General features: G+C 41.9%; 1 protein-coding gene across 1 annotated transcript in view; it reads left to right on the top strand.

Moving 5' to 3' along the window:
* The window catches only part of sod2 (superoxide dismutase 2, mitochondrial), a 37,949-nt gene that overhangs the window by 3,605 nt on the left and 7,236 nt on the right, over nt 1–27,108 (top strand). The window contains exons 2-3 of the mRNA XM_069932162.1: nt 17,011–17,213; nt 25,326–25,442. Of these exons, the coding sequence (XP_069788263.1) occupies nt 17,011–17,213; nt 25,326–25,442 (320 nt within the window). The remainder of the gene's footprint in view (nt 1–17,010; nt 17,214–25,325; nt 25,443–27,108) is intronic.

Genomic DNA, 27,108 nt, shown 5'->3' with positions numbered 1-27,108 from the left:
AACAACTTTGTTTCCTTCAGCTGTCTATCTCTCTGCAGATTTTCTTCTCCAATTCCCTTTGACTATTGGGTGGTCCATAATAGAATCCCATTAATGTGGTCATACCTTTCTCATTTCTCAGATCCACCCATATAGCTTCAGTAGCTAGGCCCACTAGACTGTCCTGACTGAGCAGTGCTATGACATTTTTCCTGACTAGTAATGCCACCCCTGCCCCTTTCAGCCCTCCTCTTCTATCGCATCTGAAACATGATACCCAGAGCACTGAGTTTCCAATCCAGTCCCTCCTGCAACCAAGTCTCACTAATGGCCACATCGTCATAATTTCACCTTCCAGTCTACACTCTAGGTTCGTCCGCCTTTCCTCCAATCCACCTTGCATTGAATTATATGCAACTCAGAATATTATTTCTATCATGCACAACCTTTTGATTCCTGTCATTGCATTCAGTCTTAATGTCATCTTTTTCCACAACCACACTACTATCTGCTCTAGCACTGTGGTTCCCATCCTTCAGCAAATCTAGTTTAAACTCCCCTGCAGCAGCACTAGCAAACTTTCCCACGAGGATATTAGTCCCCCTCCAGTTCAAATGCAAACTGTCCTATGGTACAGATCCCAACGTCGCTGGAAGAGAGGACAATTATCCAGAAACCTAAATCACTCCATCCTACACCATCTCTTTAGCTATGCATTAAGCTGCATTATCATCCTATTTCCCCCCATTACTAGCACGTGGCACAGGTAGCAATCCTGAGATCATAATATTGGAGCTCCTTTCCTTCAACTTAGCACCTAATTCCCTGAACTTACTTTGCAGGACCTCATCACCCTTCTTACCCACATTATTGGTCCCTACATGGACCAGAACATCTGGCTGCTCACCCTCCCTCTTAAGAATGCCGCGGACGAATCCCAGACCTTGGCACCCTGGAGGCAACATGTCATCTGGGAATCTCTATCTTGAGGACAGAACTTCTTATCTATTTCCCCAAGTATTGAACTCTCCAACATTGCAGTTCTCCTTCCTTCCCTTCGGAGCCTCAAGGCTAGACTCCATGCCAGAGACCTGACTGCCATGGCTTGTCCCTGGTAGTGATCCCCCTCAACAGTATAAAATTGGTTTATGCTATTGAGGGGAATGACCACAGGGGTATGTTGCACTGGCTGCCTGTTCCCTTTCCCTCTTCTAACTGTCACCCAGCTATCTTCCTCCTGCCTCTCAGGTGTGACTGCCTCCCTATCACTCTTGACTTTCACTCCTTCAGCTTCCCAAATGATCCAGTGTTTATCCAGCTTCCTAACTCGGTCTGTGTGGAGCTGCACTTGGAAGCACTTCTCAGAGATGTAGTCATCAGGGGCACTTGTGCTGTCCTAGATTTCCCACATCCTGCAAGAGGAGCATACTGTACTCTTTCCCTAGCTGCCATTCCCACTGCTGAAACTATATATTAAGGAAAGACCTTGCCTGAACTCACCTGTGTCTTCTTACAGAACACCTGCGCTCTGTCACCTGCACTGCTTTCTCAGCCTCTGCTTACCAAAGCTTCTACGCCCCATTCACACAGTGGTTACACCACTTGAGTGCCCCTTTTTATTCGCTGCAGTTAACTAACCAATCTCTCTCAAGCACCTACCTTAACAGTGCTTTTAAGCGTAACCGCTCTCACTCCAACTCTCACTGCTGCTATTGTGAAAAAAAACAACTCACAATTACCTGTTCTGGTGGTTTTAAGCATTCTCATTCTTGCTCCAACTCTCAGCACTGATATAAAGAGAATGTAGAACCGTTTATAACCTTTCATCAGAGTGATGCAAAGCTAAGAGCCCCATAACATTTGTGGATGTGGGAAAGCCAGTTGACATGTGACTAATTGAGTATACTCTTTTTTTTCCCCTTGAAGATCTGTAGAGTCTGACTATCTCATTGGAAGCTGAGGGTGATCTGATAAAATTATGTGAGGCACAGATACAGTGAACATTCTTCTACCCAGGGTTAAATACCAGAGGACATAGATTCAGGGTGAAACTTTAAAGGATCTTTGCAAGTTACTTTATTTTTTGCAAATGTGGTAGATGATGACTGTATTGCTGAGGGAGGTGGTATTTGCAGATACCAGAGGTGGGGATGGAGAGATATAGACCCATGTGCAGGCAGATAAGGTTAGTTTAAATTGGCATTATTGTTGACACAGAACACATTCTATGTTTTAACTTTCCTTCTTGAATGAAGATTTGATTCCTGTGAACTTCCCATAACTGATTCTAAGTTTATTGTGTTTGCTTTTTTTCCTCACCGTCTTCCCCTCCTGACTTAACATTCATAACTTCCCCCACCAAACACACTGTTCCCACATGTACACAGCTTTACTGATAAGTTTATTAAATTACCCATTCGCATTTTTGCAATAAATCCAATTTCTCCTCTTTTCTTTAGTTTTGGGTTACCTTCTACTGGTATTTTGCAACTTAGAAATGAATTTGTACTGCATTGATTCAATATCTGTTGATTCAAAATTTGTTTGCCCTGTAAAGGCACACAAAAAAAGGCCACTGTGAAGATGAGAGAAAAACAAGAGAGGGTTCCTTCAGAGACTCGTGCCATGGACCCCACGTTCTCCTTCAATTCCGCTGCCTCCTGCACTCCCATAATCTCCTTTCCCATGCAGCCTCCTATCCATTCCACCAGTGAACTCAAGCTTGAGCATCCAAATCACCTTTTTTAGCCCCCTATTCTGAATTCGAGATGTGATTAAGAAGATATCAGTGGACGATGCACTTCCGGACTCCTACTTGCCATCAGCACCCTCACAAATCCTGGTCAGCAGCCTGTAGTTAGTCATGAGTCCTTCAGCTGCTAAGCTCCACATTGGTCCGCTGCTGCAGTTTTCAACCCTACAGGATCCTCTCCCAAGCTTCCCCTTGGTGGGAATGTTCTTCCAGTATGATGCCCTGCACCGTCCATTGCTCCCCTTGACCCCAAAATCCTTAGTTTGCATGGCCAAGCAGGAGAGTCGCCATCCTGGATGAGGATCTTTATTGTTTAAGCTGCCTACCCTATTCTACAGGCAGTTTGACCCTGCAGAGGGTCATCCAGTGCGATGGCCATTCATTTGCACCCTGTGGAGGAGCAAAGACCATCTCAGTTTCCTCACTCTGTTATATGCTGAATTTCAAATCTTTCTTGACTTTGCAACATGATAGTCTTTCCCACCTTTGCTGACTATTATTGCTGAACATCATAAACCTTTCTTAGTCTTGTGTCAAAAGTTACCAATTCTTACCTTGTTCATTGTCTTCCATTTCCTTGAAGTTTGCTTTTCTTAAATTTGAAAGGAGGATTCATGATTCACACAGCTCCCACCACAAGCCCAAATCAAATTCAAGTCAAGTTTATTGTCATCTGATTGTGCAAGTACAACCCCCAATGAAACAGTATTCTCCGGTCCTCGATGTAAAAACATGCAGACACACAACCAGACAAAGCAAAGACAATTAATACATGGGCAGGCTTCTCCATGGATTGTCAACTTGTTGTGGTGGAGAAGCTTGTGTGGTCCCGAGAGTGATGCCATCTGGACCTATGCTCCTGGTAGGGCCACCCATGGTGGTAAGGTTGAGGGTAAGCTCCCTGACAGAACAATCTAACTAAGACCTCAATGGTGGATCAGGTGGAAAAAACATCTTAAATATCATCTGGGAAGATAGAAGAACTAATGTCCTAAATGAAGCAAAAACAATAAGCATTGAAGCCTGTGTCATTAAGAACTAAAGATGGAGTGGTCATGTTTGGATGAAAGATGAATGTCGGCTGAAACCAATCTATTCACACCTTAAAGAAGGCAAATGTAAAAGAGGTACCACAGAAGAGATTCAAAGATGTCTTAAAATCCAACATGAAGAAATGTAACATCGACATCAATAATTGGGAAACCAATGCCAAGGACAGGAAACTGGCAAACTATCATCCGAGAAGGAACAGCTACTTTCGAAGTCAACGGATGTGTAGAACTAGAAGAAAAGAGAAGGAAATGGGAAAAAAGGACAGCAACAACCAAAGTCTAATCTACCATCTGGAACTACCTGTCTTGAATGTGGAAGATCTTTCAAAGTCAAGATTGGACTTGTAAGCCACTTGAAAACCCATAAATAAATGAAGTCCATCACCCTCTACTTCGAGGGATAATGATGACAGCATATGCAGGGCTAAGTGTTATATCTGTAAAAAAAAACATAAATAAATATTGTTGTGTACAGATGAGAGTCTCAGATGGTTAGTGTGAGCAGTTTCTTTGGTTGTTCAGCATTCTCACTACCAGCCTGGTGGTGCTGGCTCTGTTATTCCTGTAAATCTTCCCCAACAGCAGCAGAAAGATGCTGTGGGCAGGGTGGAAGGGGTCCTCATTGATTTTGTTCACCCTCTTCAATCAATGATCCCAGTAGATCACGTCGATTGGGGGGGTGGGGTGGGGGGGGAAGGGAGACTCCAGTGATCCTTTCTGCCACTCTTATGGTCCAGTGGATTGATCTCCGATCCATTTCTCTGCAGCATCGTACCACACTGATGCAGCCAGCCAGGACCCTCTCAATAGAGCTCCTATAGAAGGTTGACATAATGGTGGCTGGTAGCCTGCCCCACTTCTCAGGAAATGCAGTCGCTGTTGCTCCTTCCTGCTTCCTGACAAGTGAGGAGATGTTGAGTATCCACGATAGGTCACGAGTTAAGTGAACTCCAAGGAACTTCGTGTTCTCCACTGTCCCTACCACAGAGTTTTTGATGTGCAGTGGAGGGTGGTTGTTCCTGGTCCTCCTTTATCCTCCAATCATCTCCTTTATCTTGTCCATATTGAGACTCGGGTTGTTACTTGCATCATTTTACAAGATTTTCCACCTCTTTTCTGTAGTGTGACTCATCCTCGTTGCTGATGAGGCCAACTACTGTTGTGTCATCTGCAAATTTGATGATACTGTTGGAGCTGGATCTGGTGATGCTGTCGTGGGTCAGTAGCTTGAACAGGAGCGGACTGAACACGCAGCCCTGAGGTGTGCCAGTGCTCAGTGTGACGGTGCTTAATATTTTGCTACTGACCTGGACAGATTGTGGCTACAGAATCATCTGTGGAGCGGTTTCTTTTATAGACAAATGAAAATGGATCCAGCGCCTCTGGGAGGTGTGGTCTGATGTGTTCCATCACCAGACACTCAAAGCATTTCATAATGGTGGACATCAGTGCCATAAGGCGATAGTCATTGAGGCTTGTTATTGTCACCCTCTTGGGTAACGGAATCAATGGACTGCTGCAGTGAGATGTTGAAAATGTCCGTGAGGATCTCAGTCAATCGTCACGCTCCCTAAATATTAGATATCATTATAGTTGAATATTAACTCATTTTATTTGGTAGACATCAATACATCTATAAGAAGTTTTATCCAATGTGTATCCAATGTGCAAAAAGTAAAGAATCCTACATAAAAATGTACTGCCTTTGTTGTTTGAGCTCCACTGCTTCTCATAGTAAGAATTACAATATCCTTTTAAACCAATATTCTTCCTGTTAAAATCCTTAACTCCTAAGAACATAAATCAGTACAGCACAGAAATATATATGCGGTGAACCTGGTGCTTAAATTAAACTAAAATTCAGCTGTTTGCTTGCATTTGAAATATATCCCTCTATTCCATGCATATTCTTCTCTCTATCCAAAAGCCTCTTAAATGCTTCTATTGTACATGCTTCCACATTCCTACTGGCTGTCTGTTCCAGATACTTATCATTCTGTGTTAACATTGCCCATCTTATTTAAATTTCAATCCCCCTCCACCCTCCAACTTAAACACATGCCTTCTAATATATGACATTTGAACCCGGGGAGAAGGATTCTGACTCGACTACTACACTACAGCAGAGAAACAGACTCCTCTGCACACCTAGTCCATTTCCAAACTATTATTCTGCCTAGTCCCTTTGACCTGCACCCAGAACTTAGCTATCCATACCCCTCCCATCCATGTATCTATTCAAATTTTTCTTAAATTTCAAAATAGCACCTGCATTCACCACTTAAGATGGCATCTCTCACCACTCTCTGCATGAAGTTCCCCTAATGTTCCCTTTAAACTTTTCACCCTTAACCAATGTTGCCTTGTTCTTGTTTCGCAAACTCTTGCGTTTACTCTATCCCCTCATAAGCCTATCAATGCCTCCCATTATTTTCTCAACTTCAATCAGGTCTCTGCTCAGCCTTTGACCCTTGAAGAGAAAATAAGCTACGTATGTCCAATCTCTTCTCATGCAATCATACCCTCTAATCCAGGCAACATCCTGCTAATTGTCTTCTGTACCTTTTCCAAAGCCTTCCCATGATGAGGGGAACCAGAAGTGCACACAGTATTCCAAGTATGACCTTGGCAAAGATTTATTCAGCCACAACACAACTTTATTTTTATGCTCAAAGAAGGCAAACATACCATAAGCCTTCTTTACCCCCCCGATCTACTTGCAAAGCTACTTTCTAGGAGCTATGAACTTGAATCTCCAGATCCCTCAACACATCAGTGTTTTTCAGAGTCGTATAAAACTATATACTTTCACCTTACATTTGACCTTCCAAAGTGCAAATGTCATACTTCATTTCTATGCCCATATTTATAACTGATCCACATTTTCTTGTTTTCATTGATAGCCCTCTACGCTATCTAGAACTCTACCAATCTTAGTGTCATCTGTAGTGTCAAACTTACTAACCCATCAACTTATTTATGCATCCAAGTCTGCTGCCTAAACATCAGGAGTCCTAAAACCGATCACTGTAAAACTGCTGGTCACAGAAATATAGCAAGTGTACACCCTTCCTCTGTCTTCTATGGGCTAACCAATTTCAAATCCAACCTGTCAAATCATTGGGGATCCCATGGATTTGTAACTTCTGAATCAACCTACCATGAAAGACAACATCCACTGCTTACCCTGATCAACCACTTTTGTTACCTAATCAAAAAAAAATGTAAGATGTGATCTGCTCTGCACAAAACCATGCTGACTGTCCCTAATATGCATAAATTTTACCTCTACGTATCCTTGGCAATAATTGTATTACCACTGACATGAGGTTTACTGGACTTTAATTTCCTGGATTATCTCTATTTCCCTTTTTGAATAACATTGCCTGCTCTCCATGTCCTTGCCTGTTGTTAGTGAGGATACAATGATCTTCAACCAAGCCCCAACAATCTCATTGCGTAAATACCTAATATACTCATACAATCGTTGATACTGTGTTATACTCGACCCCCCCCACCCCTTTTTAGCCAAAAAATTGGGTGTTTTTTGTATGACCCATGTAATCGTTGATCCTCCCCCTTCCCATTTTTTCCCATTCGAAGTCTTCATGCCTGACAGTGGACTCTCGGCCTGTCTGCCCGCCCACTGGAGCTCCCAACGCCCAAACCGCCCGCCCCTCTGAGCTCCCAACTGTGGATCCTTGACCAAGCTACCTGCCCATCTGAGCTCCCAACCTCATACCTTTGCACTGACTGCTCGTCCATCCGAGCTCCCGACTGCGGATCCTACCCCCGGCTGCCCACTCATCTATTCAAATTCCCAACACCCCAATCATGGATTTTCCAACTAGTCCCAGCCATCTGAGCTCCCAATGCTTTGAACAATGCAGGTACTTCATGAAGTTAAAGGTTTGACCTGTGTAAAAGTTGACCCTTTTTTATAGGCCCAAAAAAGTGGTCCAAAAAATTCAACAATTACATTAGTATGGTACTATCAGGCCCTGGGGACTTATCTACCTTAATGCTTTTTAGTCTTCCATGTGAATTATTGTTATTTCCAATTGGTCATATACAGTGTAGAAATAGTCTCTTCTGCTTAGCATGTCCCTGTTGCACTTTTATATTCCAGCCATGTTTCAGGACTCATCCATAGCCTTCGAGATTGTAGTATTTCAGGTGTTCATCAAAGTACTTGTTAAGTGTTGTGATGCTTGCTTGCACTAGTCCTTCAGATTGTAACCACCCTCTGGGTGAAAGAATTCTTCCTCAGTTCACTTGAAATCTTCTGCCCTCTTACCTATCTGTCTGGTTGTAAGCATAGGAACAGATCCTTTGGCCTGACTTGTCCATGCTGACCAAATTATCTACCCAAGTCTGATTCTAAATCTTCCTGTTCATTTACCTGTCTTGTTCCAAAGCTTTACCCACATATAGCCTCATTTTAAGTTCCTTCCCCTTATTGCAGTAATGAGATTGCAATACATTACATTGCATTCCATCCCCCCCAGACTGTTGAGTTGCCAGCACACTACACAAAAGTGCTGGAGAAATTCAGCAGGTCACACAGTATCTGTAGAAAGTAAAAGGCAGGCAGCATATCAAGCCTGAGTCCTTCTTCAGGTCTGCTTAAATTCAGGCAGATGCCTAAATAAAAAAGTGGAAAGGGAAGAAACAGACTGATAGGTAAGAGAGTTACAGGTGGGAAGGTAGTAGAGAAAGAGGCTGAAGTGATGGGGGAGAGGGCAGCTTTCTGATAGGAGGAAGGGAAGGGAGTGGAGGAAGGGAGACAGAGGTGTGGGGAAAGAGAGAAGCCAGAGAAGGAGGTTGATATTGATGACCAGTGGTTGCCTGTGTTCTTCTCTGTTCCCTTCACCCCCCCCCCCCCCACTTTTTATTCAGGTATCTCCCCTGATTTTGGCCCTCCTGAAGAAGGGCTCAGGCCTGAAATGTTGACTGCCTTTCAGTTTCTATGGATATTGCATGATGTTTTGAGTACCTCCAACTTTTTTACTGTACTGGACCTTAGCATCTACAGATCGTGTTTACCTTTTGTTGATTTGCCTCTCCTGCTGTTTCAGCCATGTCGCTGTCATAGCAACAATATCAATTTCCAATGTTATTCAATGCCCTAAGTTCATCTGCCTCACTTGTTGTATTTCTTGCATTGAAATGTCAGTCCAGCCTGACATTCCTCCAATGTGCTTCATCAAGTCTACATTTCCTCACTCAAGATATTTTTCCTTCTACATTTGACTCCAACTTCCCCCTCCCAGCCAACTGTACATCTACTTTGTCTCATTCCCCTGCCAAAGTTGTTTAAACCTTCCCCATCAAGCATAAAGCCCTCCCTCCAACACCAACTCTTCAGCACACATTCCTTTGACCATTACTAACTCCTGTAATGTATTGGATGTAATCCAGAATTTGGCATCCTTAAAGGTAACAGAAACATTAAAAATAGAGAACAAATTAAACAAGAAAATCTGCATTTGCTGTGATTGTAATTTTACACATAAATGCTGGAGAAATTCAGCAATTCACACAGCACTCTTTAATTTGCAAAGATAAAGATACATAACCAATGTTTTGAGCCTGAGCCCTTCATCAAGGTATAAGCAGAAAGCAGGCAGGTGCCTGAATCAAACAGTGAGAAAGGGGCAGGAGCACAGAGCCACAGGCAAGAGGTCATGGGTGGATATGAGTGGGAGGGCACAAGAGAAAAAAAGCTGAGAAATGAAAGGGGGAGGGGATAGCTCTCTGAATGGAGAGAGAAGCTGGAGGAAAGGAGATAAAGGGGCATTTCAAGCATTTGAGCAGCTATGTAATTCAAAATGATGAACATCCAAATTTGGTGTCTTAATCCAGATTTGTCCCCTTGTCCCCTCATCTTCTCATCCCTTGATCCCTCTAGTTGAACATATCTCAATGTAGGCACTTTCAGGTGGCCAATTACCCCACATGTAAAGCCGCATGTTTGGGCAATATGCGGCTGTTTTGAGGTCACCTGAATGTGCAGGAGGTGCTTTTGAGGTGAGCTACGTAACCCTCCTCCGAGTGGGATAATCAGCTGAGCTCAGTGGCTCCCCCAGCCACCTGAATGCAGCTGGCTGAAAGCGGATGTTAAAGGGTCAGTCTGCTGATCACAGCTGACACTGGGCAGGAGCCGGAGTGTGCTCAGAGCTGCATCCTGTGCAGCTGTGTCCTTCAGGTGGCCAGTGTTGCACTTTAAGCGCTGCGACCTGAACAGCAATTTAAAGGGCCGCTTCTGCTTCTTCAGGCGTATTCTTAGCGTAGAATGCACCTGAAAAAGCCTTCTGTCTTGAATATATTTAATGATTTAGCTTCAACTACTTTCGGCAGCAGAACTTCCCACAAGTTCACCAATGTTTGGGATAAGAAATTTATCCTCATCTCAGTCTTCAGTGATTTCAGTGAGACAGCTATTCCTGGTCATCGGGAACATCCTGCTTTGAATGTGCCAAGCTGTATTGGGGATGCTGGAGGAGGAGGAGCAGCAGTATTTGTATTCCTGTTTTTACCTATCTCATTATCTCAAATAATTATGCAGAAGTTTTTTTCTCCCAGTTCTTCTGTACCTGCAAGAAGGTATTACTAGTCATGGCTAGGACAGGCAAAGCAACACTTGGACTCCTGTCAGAGTGAAAGAGGTTGGCAGACTTTTAGAGGACTAAACAATTCCATGCTTGGTTATGGAATTCTTCATATTTTATTTTGCTTTACAGAACTTACCTGGTTATTTTCAAATTTATGTTTCAAAGATGATGACTTTTTTAACAGTTGTATCAAGAACTGATAAAATATCTAGTTTTGTGATACTATCAAATACTTTTTCTAAAAGGTACTTGAAAGATGTCACAGTTGTGATGTAAATTTTCAGGTGAATGCAAAGATTTTTAAATGTTTAACTGTTGTAACCTTAAACTGCAAATGATGAATTAATTCAGCATTCCTTAATAATTATTCAGAATATTCTATTATAGCATTATTAAATTCATAGACATTGGAGCTAAGGCACTGTATTTGGTCATGACTATTTACCCTGCAAATTTAAGTTGCATATGTATTGAGATGGAAAAGAGATTGTTAAATTTATTGTCTTCTGATTGGTCAAGCACAACCCGACAAAACAGATGGTGGCAAATTAATAGAATTGTTCCAGTCTCAACACAGCAAGACCAAAAATCTCTTGTTCATTGTTATTGACAAATTCTTCTTGTCCAATGTTATTGACAAATTCTTTTTGTCCAATAACAAAAGGGCCAAGTAGACATTTTTCCACTGTAAATTGCTGTTATTTGAAGCTGGTGCTAAGTATGATGTTGGTAATTTGTCTTTTAAGAAGAGCAGAGTGTTTAAATTAAATTATAACTTTTCAAAGGGCAGTACATGTGTGTGTAGTATAAAATATTTCCTTTCTTTGGCTTGGCTTCGCGGACGAAGATTTATGGAGGGGGTAAAAGTCCACTTCAGCTGCAGGCTCGTTTGTGGCTGACAAGTCCGATGCGGGACAGGCAGACACGGTTGCAGCGGTTGCAGGGGAAAATTGGTTGGTTGGGGTTGGGTGTTGGGTTTTTCCTCCTTTGCCTTTTGTCAGTGAGGTGGGCTCTGCGGTCTTCTTCAAAGGAGGTGGCTGCCCGCCAAACTGTGAGGCGCCAAGATGCACGGTTTGAGGTGATATCAGCCCACTGGCAGTGGTCAATGTGGCAGGCACCAAGAGATTTCTTTAGGCAGTCCTTGTACCTTTTCTTTGGTGCACCTCTGTCACGGTGGCCAGTGGAGAGCTCGCCATATAACACGATCTTGGGAAGGCGATGGTCCTCCATTCTGGAGACGTGACCCACCCAGCGCAGCTGGATCTTCAGCAGCGTGGACTCGATGCTGTCGACCTCTGCCATCTCGAGTACTTCGACGTTAGGGATGAAAGCGCTCCATTGAATGTTGAGGATGGAGCGGAGATATTTGTAGCACTTTAAAATCTACTAAAGTTTTTGTTTGATTGTAGATTCATAGAATGGTACAAAACAGAGCAGATCTTCTGGCCTAACATGTCCACACCAACCCTTTTGGTACCCCTCAAAATGTCTCTTTTAAAAAAAAAAATTATTTTCCATTTGCATCAAAACATACAGTATTTATCCATAACATAAAAATGATAAAAATTCAGACACAAAAATAATACAATTTTAATATATTTTCTTCCCCCCACTCACTCCCTCCCTTCTCAAAAAAGTGGAAAAAAAAAGAAAAAGCCTGTCAAACAAACCTATGTCTTATAATTAATTGATTCCAATTTACATAACAATCTTAAACCATAACTAATTAAGGCGGGTTGGATGGGGGCATGGTGGACTCTGCAGGTAAAGTCATAGCAATAAAATCCATGTAGGGTTTGCAAATCTTATCAAATTTTTTTGGTTGATTTTGTAAATTATACGTTATTCTCTCTAATGGTATACAATTTAATAGTTCCATATACCATCTATTCAACCCCTAATTATCACCAGATTTCCATGTTACAGCTATAGATTTCTTTGCTATTGCTACACTTAAAAGCTTCTTTTGATAAATATCTAACTTCATTTGGGAAATATCTCCCAATAAAAATACTCTGGGATCCTTCAAAATTTGCGTCTTCAAAACTAGTCCCAATAAAATACCTATATCCTTCCAAAACTTTTCTACCTTTTCACATTTATTAACAGAACAATTCAAATAAAGTGCATGCAATTTATATGGAGAATAATATTAAGGCGGGTTGGATGGGGGCATGGTGGACTCTGGAGGTAAAGTCATAGCAATAAAATCCATGTGGGGTTTGCAAATCTTATCAAATTTTTCTGGTTCATCATAAGTTCGTAACAAATTTTTATTCCATCGAAATAAAAATTCATTCGAAAATTTTTCAGAAATAACTGCCAATTCTATCTGTGCCCAACTAGGCGTATCTTGTGTGGCCATTAATGCGCTAAGAAATCTAAATTGAGCTGCTTCATAATAAAATTAAAAGTTAGGTAGCCGTAACCCTCCAAATTGAAAATCCCACATCAATTTTTTCAACGCCACCCTAGGAAATTTTCCTTTCCACAAAAAATCCCTAATTACTTTATATAAATCCTTAAAAAATCTTTTTTGTAAACAACAAGGAATTGATTGAAATAAATATTGTATATGAGGAAAAATATTCATTTTTATAGTATTAATTCTTCCTAATAAACCTAAAGGTAAATCTTTCCATTTAACTAAATCTGCCTTAATCTTCTTCATTAAAGGAGGACAATTAAGTGAATATAAATTTTGGTAGTCAGAATTAACATTAATTCCCAAATATTTAATTTGTTTCATCCACTTCAAATTCGTAATATTTCTAAACATTGAATAATCATCTTTCTAATTGATAAAATTTCACTTTTAGTCCAATTAACCTTATAACCAGATAATTGACCATAAATCTCTAAGGAATCTCTAAGGACTGCCTAAAGAAATCTCTTGGTGTCTGCCACATTGACCACCACCAGTGGGCTGATCTCGCCTCAAACCGTGCATCTTGGCGCCTCACAGTTCGGCAGGCTGCAACCTCCTTTGAAGAAGACCACAGAGCCCACCTCACCGACAAAAGACAAAGGAGTATACACCCAACCCCAACCAACCAATTTTCCCTTGCAACCGCTGCAACCGTGTCTGCCTGTCCCGCATCGGACTTGTCAGCCACAAACGAGCCTGCAGCTGACGTGGACATTACCCCTCCATAAATCTTCGTCCGCGAAGCCAAGCCAAAGAGAAGAAAAGAGTGAATATCGATGTAAAAAATTAAATTGTACTATTTGATATCTAACATTAATTGTATTAGTTACACTTTCATAACATAATTTTGACCGTACTTCGTCTTGAATATTTAAATCTTATAACCATTTACGGAGCAGAAACAGGTCATGTCGGCCTTTCGATTCCGCACCGCCAATAACCCTCCAACCCCCTCACCTCCATATACACATCCAACCTTCTCTTAAATGACAGAAGGGACCCTGACGCAACTATCTCATTTGGAAGTTCATTCCATTCTGCCACCACTCGCTGAGTGAAAAAGCCACTTAATTCATGGCCTCTTGTTGTAACCTCCCCCTGCCCTCAGGGGAAAGAGTCTGTTTATGTCTAGTCTATCTATTCCTTTCATAATTTTAAATACCTCTATCAAATCCCCTCTCAGTCAACTACGTTCCAGTGAATAAAGTTCCAGTCCCCTTAATCTCTCCCTGTAATCCAGATGCTGTAAGCCAGGCAACATCGTTGTAAACCTTCTCTGCACTTTCTCCACCTTATCTATATCCTTTCTATAATTTGGAGACCAGAACTGAGCACAGTACTCCAAACCTGGCCTCACCAATGCCTTAAACAGCTGCAGCATCACCTTCCAGCTCCTATACTCTATACTATGATTTATGAAGGCCAGCATACCATATGCCTTCTTAACCACCCTTTCTACATGGGAATCCACTTCAGTAAACTCTGTACCATAACCCCCAGGTCCCTCTGCTCCTCTGCGTGCCTCAATGCCCTCCCCTTAATTGCATATAACATAACATATATAACATAACATAACAATTACAGCACGGAAACAGGCCATTAGGCCCTTCTAGTCTGCACCGAACCAAACACCCCTTTCTAATCCCACCTCCCTGCACAATGCCCATAACCCTCCATCTTCTTCTCATCCATATACCTGTCCAACCTTTTCTTAAATAATACAATTGACTCCGCCGCCACTATTTCTCCCGGAAGATCATTCCACACAGCTACCACTCTCTGAGTAAAGAAGTTCCCCCTCATGTTACCTCTAAACCTCTGTCCCTTAATTCTTAACTCATGTCCTCTTGTTTTAAACTTTCCTCCTCTTAACGGAAATAGTCTATCCACATCCATTCTGTCTATCCCTTTCATAATCTTAAATACTTCTATCAAATCCCCTCTCAACCTTCTACGCTCCAAAGAATAAAGACCCAATCTGTCCAATCTCTCCCCATACTCCAGATGCTTAAACCCAGGCAACATTCTGGTAAACCTTCTCTGCACTCTCTCCACTCTGTTTATATCCTTCCTATAATTAGGCGACCAGAACTGCACACAGAACTCCAAATTAGGCCGCACCAACGTCTTATACAAGACGTCCTATTCTGGTTATTTTTACCAAAATGTCTACATTGAATTCCATCTGCCATCTTTCAGCCCACTCTTCCAAACTAACCAAATCCTGTAATCCAAGAAAACCTACCTCACTATCCACCACTCCCCCTATTTTCGTATCATCCGCATATTTGCTTACCCAGTTAACCACACCCTCCTCTTTTTCCCATTCTAGATGTAGATTTAAATAAATCTTTTTTCCAAGTAGTCTCGTAATTTAATATATATATTAGTAATAAATCTTTCAATAAACGTATTGGTTATTAGATATTCAAATGGACTTTGTTCTGGCAATAAATGTCTCTTTAACATTGGTTGCATCTGACTTCACAGTCTCTCTGGCAGTGAGTTCCAGGGTGTTTGTCAGGATCAAATTTTTTTTCGCTAATACTATGCCCAACTTTTCATCGGATCTATCTCCTACTTTTATGTTATTGGCAAACTTACTAATCATACCTCCTACATTCACATCCAAGTCGAAAATTTTATAAGCCCAAAGGACTCCAAAATCCAGCAGCAATAGACATTCACCAAGACAAGTGGCTTTCAAAACAAGTTATTTTTAATCAACTTCAAACATGAAAATAGAATCAAACTTTAACTTAACTCTATACTTATACTTAACTATATACTAACCCAAATGACCCCCTTCAAATGCTAAGTGCACGTGTATGTAATGTGTGTGTGTGTGTGTGTGTGTGTGTGTGTGTGTGTGTGTGTGTGTGTGTGTGTGTGTGTGTGTGTGTGTGTGTGTATTTAAGAAAAGATCTTTGGTTCACAGTTCAATCTCACTTCTTCCAAGTTTTCTGGTTGCAGGCAATCACCATACTGTGCACAGAATTTAACATGTAAAAAGTTCACTAGGCTTGGTGCTTGAAAAGTAAATGTTTACCGCTCAGGAAGGTTCTTGTAGGGTTTGCAGAGAGAGATATTTGTTGCTCCAGGATTTCCACAACTAGAGGTACCACCACTAGTCACATCAGGGTCTCGCTGATGAAACTTGCCCCATCAGGGTCTTCCAGATGGTAACCTCTTCAAGTTACCACAGAGTTCCATTCCTTCCTCTATTTCAAGAGAAACATCAGACAGATAGCACTTCCAGCCATCTACTGCTCTGGAACTTGTTTTCATCAGTTTTCCCTGAATTGCACTTTTCAGTTACTTGTCAGTGGCCCACATACTGACTGACTGAGCTGTTAACTCAACTCTCTCTCTTTTCCAACTGAAACTCCAAAGAGAGCATGTGACTCATGTCTTGCAAAACCTCCACCTTCTCCAGCAAACAACAGGAGTTCTTTCTTCTTCTCAAGTTGTTATCTTAGGTAAACAATCCAGGAGTGACCTTTCTGTGCACTCTGGCAAAACCCTTGAAAAGAGCTTCCACTCACCATCGTGTCTCCAGTTCCAAACAATGGCCATTCATTTTATGATATCAGTTCATTTAACACCTACTTGTGAAAGGTGCTTACATTCTCCAAGAGATCTTCAGTATTTTTTCAGTCTTTCAAATAAGATCTGTTTTTATATGTGACCTACTCTAAATCTTATAAATTCTCCCCAAATATTAATATTGTTACAATAATATATCATAAACAAGAAGGGTTCCAGTACCAAGACAAGTGGTTTGCCTCCAGTCACACCTCTATCAGAAAAGTATTCTTCACTACTACCCATTGTCTTCTATCATCAGCCAATTTTGGATCCAATTCGCCAGCTTGCTTTGGATCTCTGTGCCTTGACCTTTGGACCAGCCTACAATATAGAACCTTGTAAAATTACTTAAGTCATTGTAGACAATATGAACTGGTCATAACTTATTTGTAAGTTATTTGTAGAATTTGTTTCATTTTTTTCTTGTTGGACTTTGTGTAATGTATTCACAGGGTCCAATTAAGGAAGCTTATTCATAAATGTCAATGTTCTAGTCACATCTGTTTGACAAGCCTGTGAAGGATGCAGAAGTCTTTTAAAATATTGACCGAGTATTTGTCTTTACCGACAATGACTAATTTGAGTTTTTGTGCATAGATGTGTCTTCAGCACTTCTCCAGCTCTGCATGATATCGCATCCAAGCAAAAGCACACACTGCCTGATCTGCCTTATGATTATGGTGCCTTGGAGCCACACATCAGTGCAGAGATAATGCAGCTGCACCACAGCAAGCATCACGCCACTTACGTCAACAACCTAAATATTGCAGAGGAGAAATATGCAGAGTCCTTGACAAAAGGTAAGTACGTGCACTATTTAGAGTGCAACTCATGATTCAAAAGGAATGCCATAGTTGAATTATGAAAAAAATCCACTCTTTGGATGAATTGTTGGATCATTATTTCAAAATATTGGCAGGGGTTGCATAATTGATGCAATATTATAATCATTTCTCAGTATTCATGAAATTTGGATCTGAACCTGTGAATTATGCATGATAGTATTTAGTCAGAGAGAGAGAGAGCGAGACCGAGACCGTGCATGCATAGAAATAGACCCTTTGACCCTCCAGGTGCACAACCACCCATTTTAAACAAATTCCATTTTATTCTCTATCCTCGTCCACACATTCTCAACTTCCTGTAGATTATGCCACTCGTACACCAGGAACAATATACATTTACACCGACCAATTGACCAACTGATGTGTATGTCTTTGGGATGTGGGAGGAAACAGGAGCATCTAGAGGAAACCCACGCTGTTAAGGAAAATGTGCAAAGCCCACCCGGATAGTATTTGAGGTCAGAACTGAACCTGAACCACTGAAGCTATGAGACAGTGGCTGTAGGAACACCGTGTCTCTCTGCTGCCCCATACAGTGCTGTTTAGTATTTCTTAAATTTTAAGACTAACAATGCCTTCTGGTCCATGAGCATGTGCCACCCAATTGCACTATTGTGACTTATTAACCTACTAATCCCGAAAGTCTTTGGAACGTGGGAGGAAACTGGAGCACCCAGAGGAAACCCACATGGTCATTGGGAGAACAATATAACTCCTTACAGACTGCGGTGGATTCAAACTTGGATTGGTGGGACTGAAATAGTGTTAGCTTGTAGAGGGCTGCTTGTCCTATCTGTCACAGGGTGTGTTTTTATTGGGAAGTGTAATTTTATCAGCAGACTTTTCAGTTTGCAATCCTGTTTTATCTTTTGGTGGCTTGGATGCAAAGTATGCAAGAAGTTAGTGTTCAATTCCAGATAAATAATACAAGGCTGATCCCTTCAGGAAGAAGGCATCCTCTAGGTTCAAGAACAGTTTTTGCCCATCAACAATCAGGCTCTTGAACCTCCCCTTTCTACCCTAATCACAAATTACTCTGAAGCCACCAAAAGATCTGTCTACGCTACTGAAATGTTTTTTTTAAAAAAAATCTTGAACTAACCACAAATGTAAATATTTATGATCTATCCTTTATTTATTGTTTCTTTTTCTGTCTTGGCACATTGTGGTAATTTATTTTTGACTAATAGTCGTGTATCTTGTGTACCTGGTTGGTTCAGCAAGGAAGAATCTTGGTGCAGCAGTACATTCCTTTTAGAACCATAAAACACTACAGCTCAGAAACAGGCCCTTCAGCCTATCTTGTCTGTGTTGAACTATTATTTTGATTAGTCCCATTGATCTGCACCCAGACCATAATTCTCCATACCTCTCTCATCCATGGAACTATGGAAATATTTCTTAAATGTCAAAATCGACTCCATATTCACCACTTCAGATGGCAACTCATTTCACATTCTCTCTGTGAAGAAGTTGCCCCTAATGGTCCATTTAAATATTGCACCTTTTACCTGAAACCCATAGAAGCATAGGACATTACAACACAGAAAGAGGCCCCTTCTGCCCTTCTGGTCTGTGGTGAACTATTATTCTCCCTTGTTCCACTGACCTGGTCCTAGTCCATTCCCCTCCTATCCATGTACCTGACCAAATTTTTCTTAAATGCTAAAATTGAGCCCGCATTTTCTAATTTAGCTGGCAGCATGTTCCACACTCTCACCACTCTCTGTGTGAAGAAGTTCCCCCTAATGTTTCCCCAAATATTTCCCCTTTCACCCTTAACCCATGTCTTCTAGTTTGCATCTTACTTACCCTCAGTTGAAAAAGCCCATCTACATTTACTCTGTCTATCCTCCTCATAATTTTAAATACCTCTTTCAAATCTCCACTCATTCTTCTACACTCCATGGAATAAAGTCCTAACCTATTTAACCTTTAACTGTAAAAGTAAAGAATAACTTAACCCTGTAACTCAGTTCCTGAAGTCTGGACAAAATCCTAGTAAATCTTCTCTGTACTCTTTCAATCTTATTGAATATCTTTTCTGTAGTTAGGTGACTAAAATTACACACAATACTCCAAATATGGCCTCACTGGCGGCTTATGCAGAAATGCAGATGGCGTGCATGAGGTTGCAGTGGCCATTTGAGTTCCTCACAATGGTGATATCCCCAAACTACTAAGTTGTATCTACGATCGGGAGACTCTTGTCAAAACTCTAATCAAAATATAAAACACAAACCAGACTTTCAGATTAGTGGATCAGATCGGTATGATTCCCTATTGAAGCAGGGAACACAGACTATTGCAATCTGCAGAGCCAGATGCAGGAAAGGCCACCAGAGACTGCTGGAAAAGGCAGAAGTGTGGAAAACAGGACATCATCAGGGTTAGACTGAGGGTTAACCCCTTCAGATCCATGCTCCTGATGATCTTACTCTCAAATGCAAGATCGCTGGAGAAGAAAATGGATTACCTGAGGCTGCATCTGAACCAGAGAGAACTGTGGGGCTGCTGTACTCTGGTGATTACAGAAATGTGGATTTGGGACACCATTCTAGACTCAACAATCCAGCTGAATGGCCTTATCTCCTTTAGGGCAGACAGAGACACTTCTGCTTGTGGAGGGGGACTGTGCATTTACATCATTGAAAACTGGGGCATCAATGTCTGTGTTGTGAAGACCTGCTCAGCAGAAATAGAATACCTCCTGGTGAAATGCAGACCCTGCTACCTGCCCAGGTAATTCTTGGCCACGCTGATTGCCACAGTCAACGTTCTGCCTTCAGCAAATGAGGGTGAAGCCTTGAAGGAGCTTTATGGTCCCATTTGCGAAGCCCAGACTTCCCACCTCGTTGGTGCCATGATTGTTGCTGCCATTTTCAATCACGTCAACCTGAAAACTGTCTGACCACAGTTTCAACAGCATGTGAACTTTGCCACCAACTTGCAGGTGTACACCAACGTCCCTGGTGTGTTCAAGGCTGCACCTCGCCCCCACCTTTGTTACTCGGATCACTTGTCTGTCCTCCTAACCCCAGCGTACAGCGTACAGACTGGTGGCAAAGCATACTAGGTCATTTTGGAGGGAGATCAGGATGGTTGGGGGAGGGGATGATACATAGCAGCATTGCAAGACTGCTTTGAGACCACAGACTGGAGCTGTTTCAGGGAGGCAGCAGCAACCTACAATGGCCATGTAAACATAGAGTACATGAGCTCAGTGATTGGCTACATCAGCAAGTGAATTGAGGTTGTCACTAAGATCAAATGCTTCACAACCAGGGCTAACCAGAAACCACGGATGGATGCAGAGGTCCAGGCCCTTCTCAGAACTCATGATGCTGCCTCAGGATAGGTGATAGGATGGCACTAAGATCAGCCAAGACCAAACTCTACTATGCAATCAGGAAGACAAAGTGAGAGCACACACAGAAGATCCACAGACAGCTGTGCAACACCAGTGACAAGAGGTGCACGTGGCAAGGGATCAAGACTATTACGGATCACAAGTCAACCCTGTGAATTAAGGACATTGATGCCTCCCTTCCGGACAGACTAAACACCTTCTATGCACGGTTTGATGAGAAGAAAAGGGTGACGCCAAAGAAAATTCTGTATTCCCCTGATGAATTAGCCCCCCGCATAGCTGCACCATCTTGCTGAGCACTGATGCACCTCAGGACTGAGTGCTCAGCCCTCTTCTGTTCAAGCTACTGACCCACGACTGCATCGCCAGATCCAGCTGCAGCAGTGTCATCGTTTGCAGATAACACAACTGGATTTGGCCTCATCAGCAACAAGGATGAGTCACTCTACAGAGAAGAGGTGGAAAATCTCGTGAAATGGTGCGAGTAACAGCCTGAATCTCAACATGGATGAGACAAAAGAGACAATTGTGGACTTCAGGAGGACCAGGACGACCACCCTTCACTACACATTAATGACTTTGCAGTAGCGAGAGTGGAGAGCACCAAGTTCCTTGGAATTCACTTAACTAGTGACCTATCATGGATACTCAACATCTCCTCACTTGTCAGGAAGGCGCAACAGTGACTGCACTTTCTGAGAAGACTGAAGCGGACAAGGCTACCAGCCACCATTATGTCAACCTTCTATAGGAGCTCTATGGAGAGCATCCTGGCTGGCTGCATTGCATTGTGGTACAGCTGCTGCAGAGAAATGGATCGGCGGTCAAACCACAGGACCATAAAAGTGGCAGAAAGGATCACTGGAGTCACTCCATGCGTTTTCCACCCTCCCCCCCCCGCCATCAATGTTGTCTTAAGAGGGTGAGCAAAATCATGGAGGACCCCTTCCACCCTGCCCACAGCATCTTTCTGCTCCTGTTGGGGAAGATTTACAGGAATATTAGAGCCAGCACCACCAGGCTTCTTCCCACTGGTAGTGAGAATGCTGAACAACCAAAGAAACTGCTCACACTAACCATCTGAGACTCTCATCTGTACACAACAATATTTATTTATTTGTTTGCTTGTTTGTTTGCTTTTATATTACTTGTCCTGCATATCTATTATTTGTGTGTATGTGTGTTATGTCTGGTTGTGTGTCTGCACGCTTTTGCATTGAGGACTGGAGAACGCTGTTTCGTTAGGTTGTACTTGTACGATCAGATGACAATAAACTTGACTTGTACAACTTTACCATAGCATCCCAACTCCTATACTCAACACTGATTTATGAAGGCCAATATGCCAAAAGCTCTCTTTGCAACCCTATTTACCATTGATGCCACTTTCAAGGAGATATATATCTGTATTCCCAGACCCCTCTGTTCTACCGCACTCCTCAGTGCCTACAATTTACTGTGTGTGTCTTACCTTGGTTTATCCTTCCAAAGTTGTTGCATTTTGGAAGGATAAATTAGTTTAATTTAATATAATACTTGTCTGAATTAATTACCATCTGTCATTTTTCAGCGCATTTTTCCAGCTGGTCCAGATACCTTTGCAAGCTTTGAAAGCCTTTCTTTGCTGTCCACAACACCTCCAATCTTTGTCATCTGCAAATTTTCTTATCCAATGTACCACATTATCATCCAGATCATTGTTAGAGATGACAAACAACAATGGTCCCAGCTCTGATCCCTGAGGCACACTAGTCACAGGTCCCCAGCAATCATCCCCTACCTCTGTCTGGCTTCTCCCAAAAAAAGCCAATATCAAATCCAGATTACTACTTGACCATGAATACCAAGCATCTGAGCTTTCCTGACTAACTTCCCATGTGGGACTTCATCAAAAGCCTTACTAAAGTCCATGCAGACTACATCCACAGCCTTACCTTTGTTAACTTTCCTGATAACCTTCTTGAAAAACTCTACAAGGTTGGTTAAACAAGACTTATCACATACCAAGCTATGTTACCTATCCCTAATCAGTTCCTGGTTCTCAAAATACTTGAATAACATCTTCCAAACCTGACGTCAGGCTTACTGGCCTATAATTTCCTGGGTTCCTTTAGGAGCCTTTTTTAAACACTGGAAGAACGTGAGCTACACTCCAATCCTCCGGCACCACACATGTGGATAAGGACATTATAAATATTTGCCAGAGCCCCTGCAATTTCTACACTAGCCTCCCTCAGGGTTCAAGAGGATATCTTGTCAGATCCTGGGGATTTATCCACCCTTGTTTGCTTCAAGACACCAAATCCTCCTCTTTAACCTGTATAGATTCCATGACCTCGCTGCTTGTTTTCCTCACTTCAAGATTCTTTTGCCAATTTCCTGAGTAAATACTGATGCAAAAAAACCTAGTTAAGATCTCCCTCATCATTTTTGGCTCCATACATAGCCAATCACTCTGATCTTCCCTTACTGTCCTTATGCTCTTAATATGCCTTTAGAAATCCTTAGGATTTTCCTTCACATTGTTTGCCAAAGGAACCTCATGTCTATTTTTGACCTTCCAAATTTCTTTTTCAAATTTTTTTCTGGTATTTTTTGTACTCCTCAGTACATTATTTGCTCTGTATTGCCTATACCTGCCACATACCTCTTTCTTCTTCTGAACCACATTCTGAATATCCATCAAAAACCAAGTTTCCCTATGCCTGCTAACTTTGCCTTTAATCCTGATGGGAAGATTCAAACACTGTACTCTCAAAATTTCACCTTTGAAGGTTTTCCACATTGTACCCATCACATCCTTGCCAGAAAACAACATCCCAATGCATACTTTCTAGATCCTTTCTCATTTTCTCAAAGTTGGCCTTTCTCCAATTTAGAACCTCAACCAGAGGCCCAGACCTTTCCTTCTCCATAATTAACTGGAAATTAATGGCATTATGATCACTGGACCCAAAATGTTCCCCTACACCTACTTCTATCACCTGTCCTGTCTCGTTCCCTAATAGGAGTCCAGAATTGCACTCTCTCTAGTTGGTACCTCTACATATTGATTTAAAAATTTTTCCTGAACATATTTGCCAAACTCCAAGCCATCCAGCCCTTTTACAGTATGGGAGTCCCAATCAATGTGTAAAGTTAAAATCTTCTACTATCACAACCTATGTTTTCTGCAGCTGTCTGCTATCTCTCGACAGATTTGTTCCTCCATTTTCTGCTGACTATTATGCGGTCTATAATACAAACCCCAGGAGTGTGGTCACACTTTCCTGTTCCTCAGTGCCATCCATATAGTAGATGAGCCTTCTGGTCTGTCCTGATGATATTTTCCCTGATGAGCAATGCCACTCCTCCTTGTTTCATCCCTCCCACTATATCACGTCTGAAACAATGGAAGTACAGATCATTGAGCTGCCTGTCCTGCCACCTAATTTCACTACTAGCTACCCTGTCATAATCCCACCTGCCAATCCGTTCTCTAAGCTTGTCTGGATTTCCTACAACACTTCTTGCATTGAAATAGATGCACCTGAGAACATTTCCACGAAGTACAACCCTTTGACTTCTGACGATACATGCAATCTTCATCTTTTTCCTCCTCCATTCCCTCATCTACTCTGGTTCCCATCCCCCTGCAAATCTAGTTTAAACCCCACACCCGGAGCAGCACAAGCAAACCTTTCCGCAAGGATATTAGACCCTCCTTCAGTTCAGATGCAAACTGTCCTGTCGGAACAGGTCTCACCCGAAGAAAGCCCAATGATCCACGTGTTAAGCTGCATTATCGTCCTTTTTCTAACCTCACTAGCAGGTTGGCACAGGTAGCAATCCTGAGATCACACCCTGAAGGTCCTGTCCTCCAGTTCTTGTCTCACCAAATGGCTAGCACAACACTATAACAGCGCTAACAATTCAGGTTCCAATCCAGTGGTGCCTAAGGAATTTGTACATTCTCCCCTTACCTGTCTGAGTTATCTCCAGGTACTCAGGTTTCCTCTCGCCCTCCAAAAACCTACAGGGTTCGTAGATTAATTGGTGTATTTGGGTGGCATTGGCTTGTGGGTTGGGAGGGCTTGTTACCATGCTACATGTCTAAATTTTATTTTAAAAATGTATTTAACATCAGTGGTTAAAAGCCTGTATGTATTTATCTATATCCCTCATAATTTTGTATACCTCCATCAAATCTCCCATTATTCTCTGGTACTCCAGAGAATAAAGTCCCAAGCCAGTTAACCTTTCTCTGTAACTAAGTTCCTCAAGTGGAGAGCAATTTGTCAATTTTTTATCTACAATTTCAATCTTATTGATATCTTATTAACATGATAATCATACATTGAATTGTAACACTGACTGCAATTTTAAGAGACCCCATACATGGGAATCCAGAAATAATGTTTCCTCTTTCTTTGTAAATAATCTGAAAATGCTGGGCATTGTTGCATATTTTGATAATTTTTCCAACATTATAAAGGCAAAATCCAGATATCCAGAAAAAATAGTAATATCAGGCTATTCGATTAGCTAAAGTCTAATGAAGAATTCATACAAAGAAAGTAAGGAGGGGAAAGATCACCAATGTCCGGGAAGGGGAAGTCACTGAGGAAAGATGTGCTAGTGCATTTATTTCATTCATTCTCATACATAGAATAACTTTGTAAAATGAATTGATCTTATTAACAGTTAATCTATTTCAGGTGATGTCACAGGTCAGATTGCTTTGCAGCCTGCATTGAGATTTAATGGTGGTGGTCATGTTAACCACTCTATCTTCTGGACCAATCTGTCTCCAAGTGGTGGAGGAGAGCCTGTTGGTAGGTTTGAAGTTTATCACTAAATTTAAAATACTTATGCTCAAGTAACTAAAGACAACACATTGCACATAAATTAATGTATTAATAAATACGTTTTTAAGTACAATACTGCAAAACCAAGTATAAAATAAGTATTCTTTACAGCAATACTATTATTTTCCTCTGACATATTTACCATCTGAAAGCATCCATAACTTTTTGGGCAAGATGAGCAAACCCTCGCTTAATGGTCTGTAATCCAAAATTTTTCCAGTTGGTTTAATCGTACTTCTAGTCTAATCTTCCCTTATTGCATGGGGATTATCCAGGCTCAGGAATAGAAAACAATCTTATTACACTGCAATAATTATGTGTGATAAGATTGTTTTCTATTCCTGAGCCTAAATAGGAGAGTTGTCCATATTTTATTGCTCCCGTATTTTCATGGCAATTCTTTCTCCAGTTCAGAAATTTGTGTTGAAGTGTTTGTTTAGTGTCTAAGACCATTTCCTTTGTCTCATATTCCGAGACATCTACCATTTATAGGTGTGTAATAGACAAATTTTGTGGGCCAATTTTTAAGGTAAAATTTAGGAGATTGACGATTACACACATACTAGTTTTGATTGCGGTAAGTACCTGTGTCATTTGTGGCATTGAGAGCTCAGATGGGCGGTGGCTGGGTCTGGGTGGTAAGTCCGCATTTGGGACATTGGGAGCTCGGATGGGTAGGCAGCTGGGGCCTAGGCAAGAGTCCATGGTGGGGCATCGGGAATTCAGATGGATAGGCAGGTGGCTGAGGCAAGGGTCCGTGATTGGGTTGTTGGGTACACGGATGGGCAGCAGCCAAGGTGAAGGTCTACAGGAACTTGGATGGGTGGGCAGCCAGGACCAGGAGGTAACTCTGTGATCGGGACATCAGGAGCTTAGATGGGTGGGCATCTGAGGCAAGGGTCTGTGGTCGGGGCACCGAGAGCTTGGATGGGCGAGCGGCCATGGTGAGGATCTGCAGTCTGTGCGTCAAGAGCTTGGATGGGCAAGTGGCCACGGTGATGGTCTATGGTCGGGAACAGCAGTGAGTGGGCGCGTGAGGCCAAAAGTGTGGGGTTTGGGGGTGTCGATTTTTACACACAATATATGGAAAATACCAGAAAATAAGGGGTAGTCCTTGCATGGTATAGACTATTACACACATAAATATAACAATATAACATATAACCATTTACGGTGCAGAGTCCGCACCGGTTCACTAGAACAACTCCACTAGTTCAACCCTCCCACTCTCCGCCCATAACCCTCCAACCCCCTCACCTCCATGTACTCATCCAACCTTCTCTTAAATGACAGAAGGGACCCTGGTGCAACATCTCATTTGAAAGTTCATTCCATTCTGCCACCACTCGCTGAGTGAAAAAGCCACCTCTAATATTTCTCCTAAAGTGTTGCCCCCTTACCCTTAACTCATGGCCTCTTGTTCCAACCTCCCCCTGCCCTCAGGGGAAAGAGTCTGTTTATATCTAGTCTATCTATTCCTTTCATAATTTTAAATACCTCTATCAAGTCCCCTCTTAGTCATCTACGTTCCAATGAATAAAGTCCCAGTCTCCTTCATCTCTCCCTGTAATCCAGATGCTGTAAGCCAGGCAACATCGTTGTAAGCCTTCTCTGCACCTTCTCCACCTTATCT

This window comes from Narcine bancroftii, chromosome 4 (assembly GCF_036971445.1).
Source record: "Narcine bancroftii isolate sNarBan1 chromosome 4, sNarBan1.hap1, whole genome shotgun sequence".
Taxonomy (NCBI): Eukaryota; Metazoa; Chordata; class Chondrichthyes; order Torpediniformes; family Narcinidae; genus Narcine; species Narcine bancroftii.
This window is presented reverse-complemented; position numbering and strand designations above follow the sequence as displayed.